Source organism: Ahaetulla prasina, chromosome 4 (genome assembly GCF_028640845.1).
Source record: "Ahaetulla prasina isolate Xishuangbanna chromosome 4, ASM2864084v1, whole genome shotgun sequence".
Lineage (NCBI taxonomy): Eukaryota > Metazoa > Chordata > Lepidosauria > Squamata > Colubridae > Ahaetulla > Ahaetulla prasina.
This window is the reverse complement of record NC_080542.1, coordinates 70,291,745-70,315,987: the sequence shown is the minus strand read 5'-3', so window position 1 is coordinate 70,315,987 and position 24,243 is coordinate 70,291,745. Positions and strand designations below refer to the sequence as shown.

Sequence of the window (24,243 nt, the reverse complement as noted above, 5' to 3'; positions counted from 1 at the left end):
AATAAGTAGCCTTTCAGCAACAAACCACCACTAGGATGAACACCTCCAATGATGAAAAGCCAAATAAAACGGAGGAAGCTTCGCTCTCCCGGACCTCCCCCGCCGCCTTTCCTTTCGGATGGCCCTGCCCAGCAGTACCCCGCCCTTTCCTGACGCCACCTTAGTGGCCGCTGACGATTAGCCGTTCCGCTACCCGTCCGGCTCCTCCCTCAAGGCCTCGGGCGGTGTGTTATTGCCGCCAACCGGGCGTGACCTTAATTACTGCGGGGCGGGCGGATGGTGAGGAGTCGCTTGAGGCGGGGTCACCTCGGCAAGCTTGGCCCGCCCTCGAGAAAAGCAGAGCGGTGCGACCCGGTAAGATCTTCACCCCCCCCGCCCCCCGAGGGTTTGAAAGACGTCGCTCAGCCACCTTCTCTCTTGGGGCCTTGTGAAGGCGCTCAGCTTCCACCGCACGCCATTCCTGATGGCCTTTCCTCTCTTCCTTCCCGTTCCAGCACGTAATTCAGTTAACGGGGGAGGGGCAATTGTGACAGCCTCTGTCCTCTCTCCGTGGGTGGCCCCGAAAGGAACTCTGAAGAGCGCGGAACTCTCTCCAGCACTGCCTCTTGTCTCCTCTCCCCACAATAAGAGGATGTGGTATCCGGTGGGCCTACTTTGCCCCGGTGCAGATGTTTCCTCGCTTCCCCTATCCAGAGGGGAAGGGTCAGGCTTAGTTGGAGGAATGGGGAGGAGGAAGTATAAGATGCTGGGCTAAAAGCTTTTATTAAGTGGGTGAAAAACTGCTGTCGTGAAGATGGGACGTCTCTAATGTTTCTTTTTACTGAACCAACCGCTGAATAGATTTTTGTGAATTTTATCCGCGGGCAGCTACGACGATATCTTCAAGATACATTCTGTATATATTATGTGGACACATTAACCAACCGAAATTGGAACCAAGAATATATTTAATTCAGTCCTGTCCCTATGTTTTGTTTGTTAGACTAAAGATTTTCCTTTTATAACTGGTCATCTAAACAGCTAATGCTGTGAAAGATTAAGAACTCAAATCCAACTTTTTTAGAAATTCACAAAACTTATCAGTTTTGGATCATAATCCAAAAATGTCAGAATAAAGTTGTAAGGAAACTGTTCTTAAAAAAATAAATATTTATCTATTAGATAATATTTACCATTTCAAGGCAATCTTCTTCAGTGCTCGAAGGACTGACGGACCTTTGCTCTGTAGCTTGTCCTGTCAACGTTAGTGGAGATGTTGTTTCCATCTTGGTAGTTCTTTGATTACATCACTCATTACCAAGAAGCCTACTGACTGATTCTTATTTACTTCTTAAATTTCTATCTTGCCGTTATAAGTAACTGAAATCAGCAAACATACATAATACTACTTCTACCTACTGTTTTTCTCCCAACGACTATGAGGTAGGTTGGTCTGAGTGATTAGTCCAAAGTTTTCTAAGCCAGCATCTTAAGTACTACACTAAACTATAAAATGTTTTGCTCATCAAAATTTGGATGCTTCATATGTCAGCTTTGGAAGCCGTACTAGGCCGAAGGCTTCCACACGCTGCTACTTTCTCCAGTGTGGGAAAGCAGGAGTGGGGTTGAGGGTACAGGGGGCTATTAGACATAACAACATTTTTCCTGCCGTCAAGGTCAGGCTGGGCTCGCATCTGGAGAAGGAGTGGCCGGAGTGATGCTTCAACATGGGACGGTTGAGGATTGGAACATGTGACTGGCAGATGATTGCGTGGCTGAGCAGAGGTCATCAGAACCCTTTAAAAGTTTTTTTTAAAAAAACCCTCTTCAGCTGAAGAAGAAAAAAAGAAAGAAAAAGAAGAGGTTTTAAAAGAGGTGATCCCAGATGAGTTCCTCATCACCAGAACCTTTAAAAACATGTTTTCTACAGCCAAAGAGCTTGTTAAAACAATTATTTTAAGAGGTTCTGGGCTGCTATGAGGGAACTTCAGCTGAGATTATCAGAGGAGCTTTTAAAATCTTTTTTTCCTCTGGCGATCCCAGAGGAGTTTCCTGATCCTCACAGGCTTTTAAACTCACTTTTTAACAGTCCCACTTACAAGAGCCCCCACCCATGCCCACCCAATTCCCCCTCCTCACTTACCTATAATTACTGCTCTTCAGGCTGGCAACGCCATGCTTTTCTTCAGCTACTGATTACAGCCTGCTTTGACTGCCTGCTTTGCTGGCTGAGGAACTCTGGGAGTTGAAGTCCACAAACCATAAAGTTACTAAGGTTGGAGACCCCTGATCTAAAAAAATAAATAAAAATAATAAAATAAAATATTTGTGCAGCTTTCTGAGATTTGGTGTGTTTCTGTAGTGTTTCACTCTAACTACACAAACACACAAAATCTCACAAAGCTGTATGTGGCATTTTGTGTGTGTGAGTCAGTTGTGTTGTGTGTGTGTAAAGTGTGAGGTTCCTGCTTGTTGCAGGGGCCATTTTGGGTGAAATGCAGCTGCTTTTACATTGTGTGTGTGTCAGTTGTATTGTATTGTGTGTGTGTAAAGTGTGAAAGTTGGTTTTTAGTACCTCTTATTGTTTTGTATACATTGTTTATTATTTTTATTATTTATTGTTATTGGCCATGCCCACTCAGTCATCTGACCACCAAGCTACGCCCACCAATTAAGCCACGCCCACAGAACCAGTAGGGAAAATTTTTAGATTTCACCTGTGGGAACCCGAATCCCCAGTTTCAATTTTCATCCAACTGTGCCAGTTTACCTGTGCTAGTAAAAGAACTTTGAAAGATGTTGGCTTTGGAGTCTCTTCTGCAGGAGGGGTTTTCTGGAAAGCTGACATCATATTTATGATGGTTGCAGTGTCCCAGGGTCATGTGACCACCTTTTGCAACCTTCTGCCAAACATAGTCAATGGGGAAGCCAGATTAATTTAACAGCTATGTTACTAACTTAATTGCAATGGTTCACTTAACATCTGTGGCAAGAAAGGCCATAAAGTGGGGCAGAATTTGCTTAACTGTCTCACTTTGCAACATAAATTTTGGGAACAATTGTGTTGTAACTTGAGGATTACCTTAGATTTATGTTGTCATTTCTGATAACCCCTATTGGATTTTTGCTGTTTAATAGGGTGGGAGGATGTTGCAATTTAAAGAAACTGAGAGACATACAGAATGAAGAAATGCTTGGTTTTAATTTAAGAGTGTTAAGTTCTTTATGGTGGTTATATATTTTCTTTCTTTTTAAATCTTTCTCTCCCTTTTCTGCCCTTAATATTTTCTTTACTGTATTTATTTTGTAGTTATGTAAATTTTTATTTATTCATTTTATTTATTAAACTTGTGTGCCACTCATCTTGTTAGGTGGCTTAAGATATTCAATTAAAATGCATTATAAAACATTAAAACAATAAATAAGGTTCATAAATTTAAAATTCAATTAAAATAAAATTAACCAGGATGGAGAGTGAGGGAGTAAAGTGTGCAAGGGAGGAGATATCTACTTCATTAGCCATCCCCAAAATGCCAAATTCATTGAGGCACCAGACTAGTTGGCACAGCCATTTCTTCAACATTTCAATAAATTCTACTTGTATAATGTAATCTCTAATAATAAGGACAACGAATCTATGGCTAAATAAATAAATTTATGTGGATCACTTATGTAAATTCTATGTTGCTTTGGAAAAGAGATTGACTTAACTTGCCAGTATCAGAGTTTGAATTGGATTTGAACCTTAGAAATAAGAAAATAGCTTAACATTTATTTAATTATTAAATTTATATGCCATCCATCTCGGTGTCCAAAATATACCAAAATAAATTATTAATATTGGAAACCAAAATATATTAAACTGTCTTATATTTTTTATGTTTTCTGCCTTTAGTCTGAAAAGAGAAATGAACTTTCTTTACTTAAGATGATAACGTAATTGTCATACCCACTTTCATGTATTAGTAACATTTGACTTACTGGAGAAACAAGAATGTGGAGAGAACAGTCATGCTTTATTAGTTACATCAGCTTATTTTCAATCATTTTTTGCCATGCTGAGAAAATTTAAGGCCAAGGACTAAACTTCTAGAACACATTGTTTGGGGATGTATATTTATTTATTTATTCGAATTTTTATACCGCCCTATCTCCCGAAGGACTCAGGGCAGTTTACAGCCAGATAAAAACGTGAGAATAATACAAGTAAAAACAACAATTAAACAACTTATTAATTAGGCCGAATTAAAAATATCACTAAAATAATATAAAACCCCATTAAAAACTAAATTTAAAACTAAAACCCTAGGCTAGCCCTGCGCAAATAAAGAGATGTGTCTTAAGCTCGCGGTGGAAGGTTCGGAGGTCAGGAAGTTGACGAAGCCCTGGGGGAAGCTCGTTCCAGAGGGTGGGAGCCCCCACAGAGAAAGCCCTTCCTCTGGGTGTCGCCAGTCGGCACTGCCTGGCGGATGGCACCCTAAGGAGTCCCTCTCTGTGAGAGCGTACGGGTTGGTGGGAGGCGATCGGTGGCAGTAGGCGGTCCCGTAAATAACCCGACCCTATGCCATGGAGCGCTTTAAAGATGATAACCAAAACCTTGAAGCGCACCCGAAAGGCCACAGGTAGCCAGTGCAGTCTGCGCAGGGGTGGTGTAACATGGGAGCCACAAGGGGCTCCCTCTATCATCCGTGCAGCTGCATTCTGAACCAACTGAAGCCTCCGGATGCCTTTCAAGGGGAGCCCCATGTAGAGAGCGTTGCAGTAATCCAAGCGAGATGTCACGAGCGCATGAGTGACCGTGCATAAGGTATCCCGGTCTAGGAAGGGGCGCAACTGGTGGACCAGGCGAACCTGGTAAAAAGCTCTCCTGGAGACGGCCGTCAAATGATCTTCAAAAGACAGCCGTCCATCCAGGAGAACGCCCAAGTTGCGCACCCTTTCCATCGGAGCCAATAACTCGCCCCCAACAGTCAGCTGCGGATGCAACTGACTGTACCGGGGTGCCGGCATCCACAGCCACTCCGTCTTGAAGGGATTGAGCTTGAGCCTGTTTCTCCCCATCCAGACCTGTACGGCTTCCAGACATCGGGACAGCACTTCAATGGCTTCGTTGGGGTGGCCCGGGGTGGAAAAGTACAGCTGAGTGTCATCCGCGTACAGATGGTACCTCACCCCAAAGCCACTGATGATCTCATCCAGCAGTATATATTGTGTAATCAAGAGGTATATATTGTGTAATCAAGTTTTATTAGTTAAGAATAGACTAATACGATTAATTGTGGCATTTCTTTTGTAGAGAAATCTTCAAAATGGATTAATCTGGTAGTAATGTTGAAGCTGGAACAAAGCTGCTGTAACCAAAGACAGGATGAGTTGGATGTCAGGTGATCAAGAAAATGCCCAAGGCAGCAGTCTGGGTTCTCATCCTTCTTTAAGGGATGTTCATTCCATCAACCCAACCCAGCTAATGCCAAGACTTGAGTCCTATGAAACCCAGGGGAAAAAAGGCATTTCTGATGTTCGAAGGACTTTCTGTTTATTTGTCACATTTGACTTGTTGTTTATAACCTTGCTGTGGATAATAGAATTAAACGTGAGTTCCTTTTAAAAGTATAATTTACTTTAAGAATTTTTGAGAGCAGGAATAGTGAAGATTGTTTCTTTCATTAAATTAGACTGCAGTCCTTTGCCTACTGAACTGAGACTAAATTTGGGACACTCCCCCCCCCCCCAAAAATATATATATACAGCACTGAGTTATTTGGAATAGTTTAAACATACTACTTATGTAACAAAATTAATCAGTTTCTTTAGAAGTATTTTCATCATATAAAAATTCTAAAAAGAGATACCACTTGAGATAGCACTTTAATTTTTTTAAATCTCTAAATCTTAGTTTATTTCAGATACCCATACAAAAATAAATATAGCTAGTCCTCAATTTACAACCATATTGACACTGAAAAAAGTGACTTACAAAAGATCCTCACATAATCAATTCAGCATCCTCACAGTCAAGTGATCAAAATTTGGGTGCTTGTGACTGGTATCCATTAGCAGCATATTAAGTTCACATATTACAAACAAATTCTGACAGACAAAAATCAATGGTAGAAAACTGAATTCACCCTAGTAAAAATGGAGTAGTAAAATTGAGTTCACTTAACAACTGCCTTGCTTAATAACAGAAATTCTGGTCTCAATTGTGGTTGTAAATTGAGTAGTATATAGAGCTGAACATCCAAGTCTTAAGATATTGGGGGAAAAAATAAGTGATTTATATTGTTATTTTATGAATCAAATGCTATTTGAAGATGGAAATTCTTTTGATTCTGAAAATGGAGCAGTCCAACTAAATTTCATAAAATATTTTATTGTTCCTGTTAAGAAGGAACTATGAATGAACAAAAAGGAATAACTGCAAAATAAATGTAGGTACTATTATGAAAGTCAACTTGAAAAGAGGTTTGGGTTTGATTTTATTGGTTTAGTACAATGCTGATTGTGTGACCCAGAGAACTTTTTTGTTCCCCCAAAATCTGAATTGACGGTTACATGTCACCTCAACTATTGTTCAATAAAAATTTGATTTGGAGGTGGTTAATTCTAAAAAAATCCATTTGAGATTTGATTATGAATTCTTGGAATAATTTTATTGTAAACAGATAAATTGAGAGGAAATTATGTGGTTTATATTTACATATATTTTGTATGTGTGCATACTTATACACATATCCATAGTATACAAAAGGGGCGCTAAAATAACAAAAATTCCACGGATCACTCTTCTTTTTTACACAAGTCCATATTACATGAATCCAAGTGAAAAGATGTCTCCTTTCTTATTATTCAGGTTTACTTGCTTTATTGATTTTTAAAGATTAACTATATTAACTTTGCAAAAGTATAAGAAGTAAAGTAATTAAAATAGGCGGAGATTCATGCAAAAATAATGACATGAATTAATGAAAAATCTGTTAATTTCTTAAAATTATACATATTTGGAGGGTGGGTTCATAACTTGTAACATGTTTAATTTTTATTTACAAGATGTGCAGAGAAGGAACTTTTTATGATATCAGTCTTATTTACTCCATGTGCGTGTGCGTGCGTGTGCACCCACCCACATTAGAATAGAATAGAATAGAATAGAATAGAATAGAATTTTTTATTGGCCAAGTGTGATTGGACACACAAGGAATTTGTCTTGGTGCATATGCTCTCAGTGTACATAAAAGAAAAGATACGTTCATCAAGGTACAACATTTACAACACAAATGATGGTCAATATATCAATATAAATCATAAGGATTGCCAGCAACAAAGTTACAGTCATACAGTCATAAGTGGAAAGAGATTGGTGATGAGAATGATGAGAAGATTAATAGTAGTGCAGATTTAGTAAATAGTTTGACAGTGTTGAGAGAATTATTTGTTTAGCAGAGTGATGGCCTTCGGGGAAAAACTGTTCTTGTGTCTTGTTGTTCTGGTGTGCAGTGCTCTATAGCATTGTTTTGAGGGTAGGAGTTGAAACAGTTTATGTCCTGGATGTGAGGGATCTGTAAATATTTTCACGGCCCTCTTCTTGATTCGTGCAGTATACAGGTCCTCAATGGAAGGCAGGTTGGTAGCAATTATTTTTTTCTGCAGTTCTAATTATCCTCTGAAGTCTGTGCCTTTCTTGTTGGGTTGCAGAACCGAACCAGAAGTTATAGAGGTGCAAATGACAGACTAAATAATTCCTCTGTAGAACTGAATCAGCAGCTCCTCGGGCAGTTTGAGCTTACTGAGTTGGCGCAGAAAGAACATTCTTTGTTGTCCTTTTTTGATGATGTTTTTGATGTTAGCTGTCCATTTTAGATCTTGCGATATGATAGAACCTAGAAATTTGAAGGTTTCTACTGTTGATACTGTGTTGTCTAGTATTGTGAGAGGTGGAAGTATGGAAGGGTTTCTCCTAAAGTCTAGCACCATTTCTACGATTTTGAGCGTGTTCAGTTCCAGATTGTTTTGGTTGCACCACAAGGCTATTCGTTCGACCTCTCGTCTATATGCGGATTCATCATTGTCTTGAATTATTAATGTCAGAATATGACCCGTCAAAGCATATTACTCATGTGCTTTGACAAAGAAGATCATTCAGGTAGTTATTTAAATCACGCTTCTATATTAAAGATAAAGTTTGACCACAACTATTTACTTTTTAAAAACATAACAATTGAATAATTTATTATCTTAAATATATATGCACATTTTCCCCAAGGAAAGAAATAATATGGAGCTAATTATCCTTCCCACAATTTCTACAACTACTTTGTTTTTACAAGTTTGTTTAGTGATAGGAATTCTGAATTTAGCATCTTATACAGCTTTATTTTAGTTTATAATGTGTGTCCAATCACTTGGCCAATAAAAATTCTATTCTATCCTGTTCTATTCTGTTCAATTGTGCATGAGTAAAATGCAGGAAGTATAGTTCTTATTTAGTAATGTTTAACGTTTGTGGTGTTTTGGAATCGTTGAGATGTTTCTTAAGCATATTTTGCAATAATTAATAAGTTAATGGAATATTGTGTCATTATAGCACTATATTGTAGAAGTGGCTGAAGGTGGCTTGCCTGGGGATATGAGGATATAGGAAAAAAAATAAGGACTGGATTTCTAAAAAGTAGTCTTCTCATGCAGAAATTAGAAGAAAGGATTATTTATGATTTTGTAATATTTTAATTTGAAATTATACATTGTTAGTAAAATATTACTACTACTCAGCTATTACTGCCATAAATTATTTCTAAAACTAGACTTGGTATAAAATCATTAAATTGTGCAGTGGGAACTATATACGAAAATTCTCAATTCAAGTGCATGAGTGCTTTTCTTCCTTCAAAGAGAAATTTTCATAAGAGAAAGATGGAGTAATTCTTTGTGCTGGTATCTTTTATATGTTGATTTTTTTAATATAAAGTTTGGTGAGTATTATGTATTTAGTTTGCATGGTTGCCCAACTCAAAAGAACTTACTTGTTTATGGTTCAGGACAGCTACCATTAGGTTAAAACAAATTTTAAAAATATCCAACAAAAATAAAATCAACAACAGGAATCAAAATCAACAGGAAAATACACTTGGGGCAGCCAAAATCATTTCTATAAACCATCATAAAACAGGCTTAACACTCTGGTCCAATGCCTAGGTGAAGAGCCAGGTTTTTCAAGGCCTTAGAATGGTAATTCAAATCTCGGGGAGCATACTAGTTTCAAAGGCAGGCACCACCACAAAGCTTCCTAGGTCTCATAAATACTGTTGTTTCATATAGAGGACCCAAAACCTTTCCTCCCTGTTGTATCTTCTGGAATAAGCAAGGATGAGTCAATTTAGGCTATAAAGTGCTTTTGGTAACTAGCATCTTGAATTGCCCTTGAAAGCCTTTCGGGAGCTAGCGCAGCTCCCAAAGTAGTGGTGTTGCATGAACATAGCATGGAGGAGTAACTCTCTACCCAGACTTAAAGATGGAAGGGCCACTAAAACCTATTAACCACTTCATCTTGTTACAGTTAGTTTGCTGTTTTTTCATTTAGACTACCATGGCCTCCAAACAAGTTTGAAGTATCACTTGGTTGGCAGGTAGAGATAGAGATTGTAGATGGACATCATTAATAATATGATGGAGCATATCCATGCTAACCTTATTCAGTGTATTCATGAGCATGTTAAATAGAAATGAAAAGAGTAGAAAGCCCTGAAGAATCCAAAAAAATCTCTATAGTCAGCCATCACCTCTCACCACAATTCCTGTTAGAATTAGCTGTGTAATGAGAAGGCCCTGAAATTGGCCCCTAACTCCTGAAGCTGATCCAGAAGGATATCATCATTGATCGTATTGAAGATCACTGAGAAAACAAAGGGAGTACTATCTCCATGGTCGTCGGAGATCATCAACAATTAATGCTGTCTCAGTACTGTATCCTAATCTGAAACTTGACTGGGACTAGATAAACTACATCTTCCAGGGTAAGTTGAAGCATATCCCGACCGCCTTCTCAAAAATCTTATATAAAAAAAGAAAGTTTTTATCCGGTAATGTTCGATCCAGTGATAGTTTCTTGAGGAAGGAATAGTCTACCTTCTCTCTCAAGGATGCAACATCCCTCACCTGGATCCAACTATGTATCATTTCCCAGGAGGCCTTAACTAACAAGAGCATACATTGATCTAATGCAGGGGTGGCCATTCTTATACCACTGAGTAGTCTGGCCTTTCCCCAGACATTTCCCAGATGACTAAGTATTTATACTATACTTTAAAAACCAACAAATTGTACACATTACGTTTTATAAAGTAGTGAACTATCATATCTATGAAGCATTAAAATGTTTCCTTACTTTCTGCTCGTGTAATATTTTTTTCCATTTGTGATACTTCAATTTTTCTTAGATGGTACTTGGTTTCCTTGTAGATGCCTGAATTTACAGAGATTGCTTAGTTTGATTGGAGAAGTTTCATTTGGGTTTTTATTATATCATTTAAAGTTTTGATAATTAAATATTTGCATATATTTCTGTTATACCACTAACCGTTTAAAGCCCAACCCAAACAAGATCCACTATGTGCTTCCCCCCCCCCCCCGAAATTCAAATGCAAGGGAAGACTTGGATGTTACAAGAGAACCAACTACAGGACTGTCCAATATTGAAGTATCTTGGCATGACATTCAACAGGACATTATCATTTAAACAGCTTTGCTTGAATATTAAGGCTAAAGTCAATTCGAGGAACAATATCATCAGGAAATTGGTAACCTACACACGGGGAGCTCTACATTGTGCACATCAGCTTTGGCCTTGAGCATGTCTGCAGCACAGTATGTTGCTCCAGTTTGGGGCACATCCGCATATGCAAAACAAATTGATATCACCATCAACAAAGCAGTATTTTTAGTAATATGCTAAAAAACAGTATGCTTGTGACAGGTTGTCTCAAACCTACACCAACTGATCTCTCACTGGCACAAGCCCGCTGACTCAGATCTATTAACAGCTTTATGGCAAAAACAAACATTTTTGAGGATACAACAAGAACAAAATTGAATTAAAAGATAGAGGAAGGAGATCATGGAGGGAAGAAATAACATTAAAGTAGGATATGGCTGAAAGATCTGACCTCCCTTATACTACTTGGAGGCGCTTAGTGAATAACAGCACGCCTTGTGAATGTGGAGAGAGCCTAGCCCCTCTGCGGGTATGTCGGCTACTACCAAAAACATATATTGATAATGACTTATTTTTAGCCAACAAATCCAATAAGGTGGTTTCATTCTGGCAGTTTAAAGTTTGATCTAGCTCCAGACGAAGAAAATACATTTTTTCTGTTAAATGTTATCAGAGGTTCTCCTGATACATAAAAATAGTCAGGAATAGATAATACCATTTGTATTTATTTCATTTTTTCATAAAATCTTCCAACGTACAATGTTCCAGAATGAAAAAATAATCACTTTCCTACTTCAATCATTTAATTAACTAGGATCAGTTGTGAGAATAGTTCATTAAATAATTAGGGCTCATTGGAATTAATTTACACTCTTAAATCTTACAAACTTTGACTCGCCTTATCATAATGAAGCTTGCACTATGTAAGTTCCAGAGATGCAGATGCCTGACTGAAAACTCTGAAGATCTCCACAAAAAAGTCATTTGTTCTAGAAAAATTATAGCACTATTTCTTAAGTAGTACTCCATTGATCCACCGTTTGAAACATAATCTTGAAATGGAGAAGACAGTAGTGAATTTTCTTAAGGATACCATCATGTCAGAATCATTTCAGGAGCAAAACATAAAAATGTCCAAGTCAAACTCAGAACAGCAGCTACAGATCTTCAGACTTCACTCAAAAGAAATATCAAGACCTCTATAAATTATGTGTAGTATTAAATATTAATTACTTTGCACTATATTCTTAGAATTATGTAACCACTATTTTAATTTAATTTACCATTGCAGAATGGAACGTATTACTAATATATGGTTGAACAGATAAGATGTTACTGACTAGTATAAATATTTCCTTTAGGTAAATGGTGGCATTGAAAAAACACTAGAAAAAGAAGTTCTGCATTATGACTACCATTATTCATATTTTGATATCTTTGTAAGTATTTTATATTTTTGTATTTTAACTATTAATTGTTAAAAATTAATTCCTTTGCTTGACCTACAATAATTTAAAAATAACAAATCTTAAAAGAATAAATAATTACTTTTTAAAAAAACCACTGATTTTCAGCTCTATAGACACAGAAATTCATATCCAGGACTCTATATTGCATTTTGTTTGCAATTTACCATTAAGGTTTTGTTTTAACTGAGCAAAACTTGATATCTGACAAGTTTTCCACTGATTCTAAACTTAAAAACATCCTATGAAGCATTGCCCCCATCCAGATTTTCAGTGTTGAAATAATTAAAAGAGAAAGAGAACAAGTGTGAGAGAGGAAATGTGAATCTCCTTACATCTCCCATGGGTTTTTAGTACTTTAAGAGATTTATAGTATTTTAACAAGAATTTCTAAAAGCTAGTTAATAAGTGAAACAAATTTATTTTTTCACTCAAACTTGACTTCTGGAAACTTCATGGGAATATCCATGTCATAGTTTTGGAGAGTGCAAAAGTAGTTTGACATTGTCTTCTTCCAGTCTAGCCTACAACTGTATGATAAGATAATACGGTCAGGATGACTTTTTCCTTAAATTATGTTGCTGAACTGAAATAAACTTCAAGACTGAATTAAGAGTGGACTTGAAGTAATCAAGATTTAAATAAAGGAAATTTGAATTCTGTTTGGTTCTTCTTATACCAACACACTAAAGAAACCATCATTTTAAACATCACTTTCGTGCCAGCATCTGATTGATGGATCAGAAGTTTTAGTAAAAAAAAAAGAAAAAGCTGAATCTGTGATGCATGATTTGAGGGCAGAGGAATAAGAAACCTGACAACTGACAAAAAGATAAGCTTTGGGTCTAACAGTAACAATGCTAAATGTATTAATGAAATAATGGACAACAGACTAATGAAGTAAACAATTTATGGTACTAGGGAAGTAAATGGAGGAAGCAAATGTTGATATATACTGGGAAAGATAAACGTTGTAGTACAATGCTGTTTCAAAATATATCATTTATTTTTAAAATATGCAAAATACTTATGAATTAGATAATTAAAATAGTTTGTTAAATTTATTTGCTGCCTATCTTGCCATGGGGCTACTCTAGGCGGCTAATGTAATAAAACAGTTTACCTGTGTGAACAAATAGTTTTAGAGATACCAGAATTTTTATTAGACTTTTCTCCCAGATTTGAAGAAGTTATGCTGTCATTATTAATTCAAATTTAATCTTTGACAAATTATTGAATACAAAATTGGATATCAAAAGATCATGGAGGAGTCTTTTCAGACAGGTTAGATTGTGAACACATAAAAATAATTATGTTTTACAGGCAAAATCTTTTCAGAGAAAGTTCTTGCTTTACATTGTAGCAAGGAGAAAAGCACGTGTAACTTGTCAAAACTGCGCCTTGGAAAAAAAGCAGAGTGGGACCATAAAAGATTAAGAAGATGCTTTTATATAATTTCTTTCCATATTTTACTCCATAGCTCCTGGCAATTTTTCGGTTCAAGATTTTGATACTTGCATATGCGCTGTGCAGACTACGGCACTGGTGGGCAATAGCAGTAAGTTGCAGATTGATCAAGTGAATTTTTGAATGAAGAACCTACATTGCTGTGTAATGGATATGAAATGTATTACTTAGATTTATAATAGATAAACCTGTTTATCTAGGTTTCCTGTTGGGTAATTATAATCATTATGTGTGATAAAATCTTTATTTACAAATAAAATGCTTCAAGATTTTCCCCCAAATAAATAATTTGAATAGTTACAATTAAAACTTCTGCAGAGCAATGAAATGTATAATTTAAAAATCTTACTATGTTTATTTTAGACCATATCTCAAATAAAAAAATTGTCTATCAAAGAGTTTCCAAAAAAATGTACATTTTTAAGGAAATCAACATTTAACAAAGCACCTAGAGCTTTTTGTTTCTTTTATTTAAAAATAATTCACAGAAAGTTTGATGAGTATAGTGATATTCAAATATTACATTATGTATTAATTTTAATTGAATTTTGATTATTCTACAAATCTTCAAATCTTCAACCATTAGTAAAATGAGGACCCAGATTGTTGGGGGCAATAAGTTGACTTTGTATATAATATACAAATGGATGAAGACTATTGCTTGACATAGTGTAAGCCGCCCTGAGTCTTCGGAGAAGGGCAGGATATAAATGCAAATAAAAAAAATAAAAAATAAAAAAGTAGGGTAGATAATGATAGATAGGATAATATTTCTCTTTTGTTTACTTTTTTATTTTAGTAATCAGAGCACTTTACTGAATGATCTTTACATTTCAACAGATATAGAACTTTTTCATTTAGGGGTTTAGGACTGAGGTAATTGGATTTTTTTTTCCTTTCACAAATGCTACTGCTGCTGTTCTTCCCATTCTTAGATTTATTTCTCAACTTTATTTTTACAACCGAAGGTGGTATGCATAATGCTTTTGTTTCCTATTTTCCTTACAGCAATAATTCTGGGAGTTGTATCTTTAATGTCTACTCAGAACCCACTGTAGTGAATAGGCTTGTTAAAATGGGGAGGAAATTTTTCTGTGTACCTTTAAAAGCGGAAAAGTATGGGATATTCTTTTGATAATGTAAGTCCATCGTTTCAGAAATTTTAAGATTGCTAATTGTTGCTAAAAGCTTTGTGAGAACTACTATACCTCAATGATTGCCTGTTTATAGTTGTGTATTTTGGTGAGAAACATTTTTATATATGTGTATATATGTTCATATTTCTTTCAGTTTACAACTGCTGTAACCAGTGCCTTCTTATTAATAAAAGTAATTGTTTCAAAGGTATGGATTATAATAGTGTATATCAGTTTTATTATTTAAATCACATAACTGTTTTACTGTTTTTTACATAACTTGTTGTTTTTTTCCCCTTTCTTCCTTGTTCCTCTTTAAGCTGTTATCTCAGGGTGCTTTTGGCTATGTGTTACCTATCATATCTTTTCTTCTTGCCTGGATAGAAACATGGTTCTTGGATTTCAAAGTTTTACCACAAGAAGCAGAAGAAGAAACCAGTAAGGCTTCTTCCCCCACTTTCCAGTAATTTATACAGACAGAAGAAGTCTTAAAGTATACAACATTAGTATTCATGAGATGCAGTTGTAATTTGAATGTAACATTAAAGTGAATTACATCAGGGTACCATATTAAAAGTATGACTAATGTTTGTTTTGTAAGATATAGTAATAAAGAAATTCTATGATTATTTGCCTTTAGGACTATTGCTAGTACGGGATGCCTCTGAACGAGCTGCCCTTATTCAACCTGGGCTCCTTTCTGATGGACAGTTTTATTCCCCTCCTGAATCTGAAGCAGGTAATTAAGATTTAGATCAAACAGACTGGGGAGTACATTTGGAATTTTGAGAATACATATTCATAAAATATTTTTCACCAGTTGCCTGTTTAAAAATCACTGTGTAATCACTCACAAAAGTCATTTACAAGAAGGCAATTGATAGACTAATTCTTTGCTGCCCCTTCTAATGCTGTCAGGTTATTCTGTACCACCACAGTAAAATTTCTTTTTTACCAGGCCAGGTGAACGGTCTCTTTTGTTTACTTTTTTATTTTAGTAATCAGAGCACTTGACCAAATGATCTTTACATTTCAACAGATATAGCACTGATAAATATGTATTTCAGATATTCTAGAAACATTTCTTGGTATTTTGCTTTGCCATTATTTATTTAATGATTAAAATTACCTTTAATAAAATCCATTTATTGCATGATATCTGATAGGCATAAAATGATATGCCTGCTATTTGGTAAACTTTTTCAAGATGAGAAAGTTTTGTTTTCATTGTTCTTCTCAATTTTCTTTTTCCCATTTGTACACTTCTCAGTTCCAGCGAAATATCACATTGCTTTTTTCAGCAGGATAAGCAGGAAAGTATTAGAGTCCTAATTATGGCTCTTAAGCATGTGCCTGTTGTCCTGCTGATCTAGTTTAGTGATAGTTAGCACAGGAAGGTGTAACCACAGAAAGTTAATCCAGAATAACAAGTGGAACATAATTATTTAATCATTTGAATCATCATTCAATCATTCATACGTTCCCTCCATATAGTGTCCCTGCTTTCATGGTGCTTGGGAGAACATAATTTGTCATTGCATAAAATCAGTCCTGTCCTTGGATAAATTACATTGCACAGTCAGATTAGACAAGCCATCATTGATATATGAATATAATTGATCTGGCATATAGCTTGTCTTTCCCCAATTTAATTTCCCAATTTAATATTGTGCCCAAATTCTGTTTGGATCCTAACATTCAGAATATATGCATATTTTGCAGTAATTTCAACACAGTTATATGGATGAAATTCATTTTGTTTTCCTCAGCTTTGTTTTATGCTTTATATGTGTCAATCATACCAGCACAACATAGTCTATAATAGTTAAACTAATTAACAATTATTCTGTTATTACACTGATAAAGACAGATTAGGTATATAACATGCCTGATTTCCCTACTGAAAAATAATTAAAATAGCACACTCTTTATGATATAGAAGAGAGAGATTATATTCTTTGATGCAGTAGTAATGAATTCAGAATGAAAGCTGATGGAAACTATGGTTATTGGAGTGAAGGCTGATTGAAAAGTTGAATAAAGAACTGAGTTGATTAGCTTCTCTTTACTTTGTTTATGGTACTGAAATAAATTACACTCAGGCCAGCAGTTTTCAATTAGCCAAAATTGGCATTATTATAATTTTACTCCCTTTTTGGAAGGGAAATGTTGAAACTTGTTTTCTCAACTCTTACAGTTGCGGTTAATGATCATGCAGGTCAATAAGTGGATGGAGTGAAAGAGCTACCTTTCACTCGTGCATAGAAGGGAGCTCCAGCAATGGGCTGGAGAAAAGAAGCTCAGATCTTTGTGATCCAAGCTTTGTTTCTCCAGCCTGCTGTAGTAGTGTCCCTTTTCCCATACATGGAAGGGAAGAGAAATGCTTTGGCAGGCAGCTGGACCTTCAATCCTTCCTGCCGGCTTCTCCGTTCACTTTCTGGAGAAGTCAGCAGAGAATATTTTAAATGTTGATCACATTATTGAGGATCATTTGACAACTGTTTATAGATGTGAACAGGTTGTCAACTGTTCGAAATGCAGTCACATGACTGGCAATGTGATTGCAGCTGTAACTTCAAGGATGAGTTGTAAGTAGATTTTAAAAAATCTGGCATAACTTTGAATGGTTGCTAAACAAGTTGAGGACTACTTCTTTTGAATGGTTGTTAAATAAGTTGACTACTTGTACTTTTTTGTTCAAATATAGATATTAAGTTTAGTGAAGTTCTGTGTATTCTACAGTGAACATATGTGTTCATCTTGTAACAGTTCAGGCATCATCCATATACAATTTTTAATTGTTTGCTGGAGAACAATAACAATAAGGTTTTTTATAGGAATATAAAACAAAGTTAACTAATTTGTGGGCTGTTTGTGATACTGTAATCTCTAAATGGAAATGTAAAAAAATGGTAGCAAAACTGACTCTTAGGAGTACAACTTTCCATTGTTTTATGTTCAAAATGTGTAAAATAAATGCATTAAACCCATTCAAAACTTAATACATCTGATTCTGATTAATGTGGATTTTTTGCCTCAGTGAAGCTTTGTATACATGATTGAGGTATTGTAATGAAATTAAGTGGCTTCTCTTCTACATCTTCAGACAAAGAGATCAATTAAGGCAGAGCACCTCAGTGTTTCTAGGTGGGATGTTAGGATCGAATATGTCTGCTTTGCATGCTGTTATTTTGCCCTTTAGCATGGAACATCTCTGGTGACATTACTGTATTAGTGTTACATTTTCAGTGGTGCTTTAATTCTAATAATTAAAAAAGACATCTGTCCACTGTCAATATCAATTATATATGTGTGTGTGTGTGTGCGCGTGTGTGCGCGTGTGTGTACGTGACACACACACACACACACGTATGTATGTATGTATGTATGTATGTATGTATGTATGTATGTATGTATGTATATAGCATGCCCAAATTAAGGTGGCAGAACTTGATTTCTTTAATTTTATACTTTTTTTCTTATTCTCTTCTTGTGTGCAACATCTCAGCTCGCAATATGAGCAGTTAGGATTCCTCTGGGTGACTCTATAATTTCTTTTTCAGCTGCTGGCATTTAGGATCAAACCAATGGGGTCCACCCACTCGGGCTCTTTTTGTAGCAGGTTTAGTTGTTAAGTGTTTCTTCAGGATATTACAGAGATCAGAGAATGTGTCAAAGGCTGACAGCAAGTCAGTAGTAGATGACTGGATTGTTCTAGTCCAGTTGGTAGAATTCTCTGCTTTAAGGCAGTTTGATATTGCCTTAGTATCAATTTTAGCCCAAATTAACCCTTTATTTTGGGTCACCTCTACCTTTTTGGTAAACCATCTGTCAGCCATGTTATATGGGCTTAAATCTGAGTGACCTTGTAATGTCACGCTTACAGGCTGATGAGCTAAAAGTCTACCGTAACCTCCGAGAAGAGGCTGACTTTTATCTCTGGTCACACAAGAGATCCAGCACCACTGCTTGAATGGGCCGAGTTGTATGTGTAAGGATACGTGTAATTCTTATCCTTACCTCCCAGGATTTGGAGATTACCCTTAAAAATTAAGGAGACTAGGAGCAGGCCAGCAGCGTTACTTTTCCAGTCTCTCAAGAGCCACCTAGGATGGTTATCGAAAAACTCCCCTGGGACTCCTTCTGGGCGAACTCATACAAAGAAGGACCCAACCTAGTTTTAAAATTTCCTAGTAATACCACTATGGACTGAGGGTACAATACAGTCCCCTTCCCAATCCAGTAAGGGGCTAGGTTTGTTTGGAGGGGAGGAGGCATAGAAAAAAGGAATCTTGTTTGCAGTGTCTGTTATCTGGAAAAAGTCTTTTATCCTGGGTTGTTTTGGCATGTTGCAGCCATGTTGTCTCCGAGAGAGGTTTGCCTGTTACAATTTGTTGCCTGACTATCACAGGTCTATTAAAAAATACTTACACTGAAAAAGGTCCAAACAATCTTATCAGTCCTGGTTCATTGATAAAACTACAGAAGGAAAACATTCCTACTGTTCCTCCTCCATGTTAATCTCTAAACACAGCATATAAAATTTAAAAAAGAGGCAAGGGTGATTAAATCCTGTTAAAAATTAGTTTAATTTTTAATTAGTTTAATTATTTCAAAAATAATTGAAATGTTAAAACTACATAGATTAAGATTTTAAAAACTAAACTGAGCTAAACTGAAACCAGAACCTACATTCGCCTAAACCAATGATTGCTAACCTTTTCCGGACTGAGTGCCCAAAGTGTGCGCGCAAATGCGTGTACGTGTGCCTGAACCCCCAAAATGCAATGCACGTGCAGCACCTGTGCAAGTACCCCACTCCCCCATACATGCACACGCACCCCCCACACATGCACGTCAGAGACCTGATGACCAGTTGGCCAGTGGGAAATGTGCGTGCATGCATGGCAGAGCTGAAGTGGGGCGATGACTCGCGTGCCCACAGAGAAGGCGCTATGTTCCACCTGTGGCATATGTGCCATAGGTTTGCCATCATGGCCCTAAACTCTCACAGAGGAGGAGTTGTTATTGGAAACTCCATTAGGCTTCCCTATGAGCCACGAAGCTCCGGTGAACAATAGAAATAATAAAACCAAAATATAAAATAGGTGAAATATGTACAATGAGCCCTATGCTCATGTTCTACGTATTAGTATCTCAAATGAATCTGACCATTGTAGTATATTTGATTCATCAGGATGGTGATTGTCTGACTTATATAGCATTTTTATTGCTGGCAACAAAAAGGTAGATAAATGAAAATGTCATGTAATCCTCATTTACTCAAAACATTTTTTTTGAACAAATAAACTAGTACCTCATGCAATTTAAAATGTTTCTTATGTATTCTGTATAGGGAATAATGTATTGTTTTTCTCTTGTAAGATTACAATAGTTAAAAAATAAAAATGGCACAAAATACATTTAGGATGTAAAGATATTGCAATAGTAGCATTTTATATTATAATGATTATATAAAAGTACGCAATAGTATCACCTTTATGAGTAGTTATTTTGTAAGCAAAAGATCATATAAAAATGTCTGTGTATTTAATTTCAAATGAAATGCTTCTATTCTGAGATTTTTAGTGTTTAAAATTTATAGAGCAACAGCCAAACTGTGTTGATATTTGCTTTTTGCTGGGATATATATGCTAAATGTGCTACTGACACAAAAGTGTCATGGTTTTGTACTACTTGGTGAATACCTGGCAATATAACAACAATGAATTATGGGTTGGTTTTATTATAAAGAATTTTGGGGAAATAGTAAGACTCAAGAAGTGAAACGATTTTGCTTTTATTGCCATCTAGTGATCTTGAAGAAAAATGTTGAGCACTCCATGTTTAGTACTTACCTATATTGTGGCTCAACTTTCTTAGATTCTTCTTAGAAAGTTCAGGGCAGGGGTGTCAAGCTTGATTTCATTGAGGGCTGTATCAGAGTTGCATTTGACCTCGGGGACGGGGGACATGGCTTGGGGGGGGAAAGGCCAGCTCGTCATCATTTGTGTCAGAGGCACCTATGGTGGCCAGAGCACTCTGCCAGCAAAAATGGGCTCCCGAGCCCCATTTTCAACTGCAATGCCTCCTGCAAACCCTTTGCCAGCCAAAACAGATCTTGCGAAGGCGAACTGCGGCCCTCCCGAGCTCTGTTTTCGGGTGTGATAGCCGCCTGCAATCCTCTGCCAGCGAAAACAGAAAAGTTTTAATTTTAAACCGGAAAACGGAGCCAGGCTATTTACTTGATACTGAACCACACATTTTTCTTGCTGCTAAGATTATTCCAGGCAGTATACATTTAAGTAGGTTTCTCTTTAGATTGAAGAAATTATCAAATGATAAGAGTCATTTCTACATGTTTGGTATTTTTTTGTTATAATGCTATGGCATTATGATTGAAAAGCATATGTATGTATTTGGCAAGTTAGATTAATTTTAATGAGGAGCAGGACAATTATAGAAATAGTTATAAAATGTTTCTGATTAAATTAATTAAACTGTAGACATTAATAGATAATTTTAGTTTCTCTTAATAGAGACCAGTTTGATGTAATGGTTAAAGCAGTAGGCTACAAAGTGGGAGACCGTGAATTTTAGTTCTTATACACATGAATATATATGTACTACTTAGTAAAGTTTAATGGCTGCATTATCTTAAATATTTTGTTTTTATAGGATCTGATGAAGAATCTGATGAAGAAAAGCAGGATAGTGAAAAACCAGTTGTATAACAAATATGGCAATTTGAGGTAATATTAAAGGTTTGGACAACAACTGTAACATAGACTTTATGTTTTATATGAGATATGAGCCAGCAATGTGCAGCAGCAGTCAAAAAATCTAATATAATCCTGAGTTGTATAAACAGAGGCATAGAATCAAGATAACTTTAAGTATTCATGCCGCTTTACAAAACCCTAGTAAGACCACACCTGCAATAGTGCAACCAATTTTGGTCACCACACTACAAAAAAAATGTTGAGACTTTGGAAAAAGTTCAGAAAACAGCAACTAAGATGATCAAAGGCCTGAAGACTAAACCATATAAAGAATGACTGCAGGTTTTGGGTCTAGTCTAAAGAAAGAAGAATTAGGGTGACATAATAGTCACCCTAATTCCAGTATTTGAGGGGCTGCCACAAAGAAGAGGAAATCAAATTATTCTCCAAAGCACCAGAGGGCAGGGCAAGAAATAATGGTTGGAAACAAATCAAAGAGAGAAGGAACCTGGAACTAAGGAGAAATTTCCTAACAGTGAGGACAATTAACCAGTAGAACAGCTTGCCTCCAGAAATCGTGGGTGCTCCATCACTGGAAGTTTTTAAGAAGAGACTGGACTGTCACTTATCTGAGATGATATAGATTCTTCTGCTTGAGCAGGGAGTTGGAGTACTTCCAAGGTCCCTTCCAGATTCCTTTCCTTTCCTTTCCTTTCCTATTCTATTCTGTTCTGTTCTGTTCTGTTCTGTTCTGTTCTGTTCTGTTCTGTTCTGTTCTGTTCTGTTCTGTTCTGTTCTATTCTATTCTATTCTTATCAGATGTTTTACTATTATACCAACTGACTTTCCAACGTATTTGAGCATTAAATTGTAAATTGTTGAATATTTCAGGAGTCTTTGAAATGCTTCTTAAAAAGGACTGAAATGCTGGCAGAGGGTGCCTATGGAGATTCTTAGTCATCCACGTCATGGTTATCCCAAAGGTGTTTTTTCAAGAAGCAAATGGACTTTCTGTTTTTTTTTATAGATGTTTCGCTTCTCATCCAAGAAGCTTCTTGGGTAAGAAGTGCAACGTCTTCAAAGAATAACTAAAAAGTCCAGTTGCCTCTTGAAAAAACACCTTTGGACCACCGGTAGAGGTTGAACATTTTCACTCCACCCTTTTGTTTCTCAGTTTTCCTAACAGTCTAGTTTAGTAAAATAATTTTATTTTGCAATGAATTTCTTGTATATTAAGTCTCCTGACAATGTAAGTATTTTTCAAAACAAACAGTGGTAAATGTATTATTTGGCTATATTTATATTATACCACACTATACTGTTGACTATATTTCAACTTTATTAAGGTTCATGTGATTGATTGCTGTACACAAAGAAACAATCTTAGACCCAGAGAGAATTGGGGGGATTTAAGTTAAAATCTTCTTTCATGCTAAATCCTGTACGTAAGGATGTGCTACTTGTAATATTACATAAAATATTTTGTTTTCTTTTTCAGAGCGAAAACTTGACTGTGGAATAGCTTGAAGATTCCCACTCATGGAACTATTATGGTGATGCTGGCAGTTCAGTTATTGTTGAAACTCCTAATGGCATCGTTAATTTAATTATTGATCAAAGGAATTTATCTTCTTGCTCTGTAATACCTCATGAAACCTGTTTGCATCTGCATACATCTATATATATATATGCAGACAGAACACACACACACACACACACACACACATATTTCTGTACATGTGTGTGTTTATGTGTGTGATTGAATCGTACCTAATATGAAGAAATACTTGTTTAAAATGTATTAATTTATGTTTGAAATACATCTGATCTACTGAGATGTTGGGGAATTAAATCAGTAAATACAGTCTTACCACTGTATAGCGGTCAGCTAATAAGATGTTAGATATGCTATAATTTTTGCATTAATTTTAAATTTTAACAATGTATCTTTTTTTTAAATGAAGTACACATTTGTGTATTAAAGAAACACATTAATAAAAAGTGATATCATAGATTTCTTTGTAAATTCTCAATTCTGTGAAGTTGTCCTTGAAGTCCTAATGAACCTACCTGAAGTTACTTATGACCTGCATTCAAAGTTCCGATGAATGCCCCGGCAGTCACATGTCAACACTTTGGACACTGATGTGGTTCCCATCTTTAAAAAAGGAGAGAGAAAAAACAGACCCAGAAAACTACAGACCAATCAGCCTAACATCAATACTCGGGAAGATACTGGAAACGATAATAAAAAAACAGATCTGCCAACATCTGGAAATGATGTAGGGTCTACTGCTTGGGTGGAGGGTTGGACTAGATGAACTACCAGGTCTCTTCCAACTCTGTTAAACTGTTATCTGTTACTCTAATCTAGCTGATTTAGTGCCTAATATAGGACTAAAACTCATGGACCCTTAGTTTCTACCCTGATCACTACATCAACTGTAATTTCCAAGTTATTTATTAGCAATGTTTTTACACCAATGACTTCTGAATAGAGGTAACCCTCGAATTTTGACCACAATTAAACTCAAAATTTATGTTGCTAAATGAGACATTTGTTAGGTGCGTTTTGCCCCATTTTACGATCTTTCTTGCAGTTATTTAGTGAATCATTGCAGTTGTTAACCATAGTAATATGGTTAAGAGAATCTGGCTTCCCCATTGACTTTGCTTAGCAGGACTTCCCTAGGACACTGCAACTAAATATGAGTCAGTTGCCTAGCATCTAATTTTGATGATATGACCATGGGATGCTGCAACTG

The 24,243-nt window shown here is 36.2% G+C and overlaps 1 protein-coding gene across 3 annotated transcripts; it reads left to right on the top strand.

Annotated features, from left to right (window-relative positions):
- The first annotated feature begins 176 nt into the window (after positions 1-176).
- Positions 177-23,492, top strand: STARD3NL (STARD3 N-terminal like). Of its 3 annotated transcripts, XM_058179693.1 has the most exons (10): positions 177-354; positions 5,045-5,202; positions 5,276-5,572; positions 12,049-12,126; positions 13,634-13,711; positions 14,911-14,964; positions 15,077-15,194; positions 15,397-15,495; positions 21,435-21,508; positions 22,977-23,492. In XM_058179693.1, the coding sequence occupies exons 3-9, from the start codon at positions 5,348-5,350 to the stop codon at positions 21,488-21,490; spliced, it is 708 nt and encodes a 235-aa protein (XP_058035676.1). In that variant the 5' UTR covers positions 177-354; positions 5,045-5,202; positions 5,276-5,347; the 3' UTR covers positions 21,491-21,508; positions 22,977-23,492. The 3 variants fall into 3 exon arrangements, with proteins under 3 accessions (XP_058035676.1, XP_058035677.1, XP_058035675.1); XM_058179692.1 differs by lacking the exon at positions 5,045-5,202 and having other exon boundaries at positions 179-354; XM_058179694.1 differs by lacking the exons at positions 5,045-5,202; positions 14,911-14,964.
- Positions 23,493-24,243: the final 751 nt, after the last annotated feature.

What these genes read in the sequence shown, in the direction of transcription:
- STARD3NL (XM_058179693.1), top strand. Translation starts at nt 5,348, where the DNA reads ATGAGTTGGATGTCAGGTGATCAAGAAAATGCCCAAGGCAGCAGTCTG. An exon ending in TGTGGATAATAGAATTAAAC is followed by an intron (nt 5,573 to 12,048) that starts GTGAGTTCCTTT and finishes TATTTCCTTTAG; the next exon opens with GTAAATGGTGGCATTGAAAA. An exon ending in ATTCATATTTTGATATCTTT is followed by an intron (nt 12,127 to 13,633) that starts GTAAGTATTTTA and finishes TTTACTCCATAG; the next exon opens with CTCCTGGCAATTTTTCGGTT.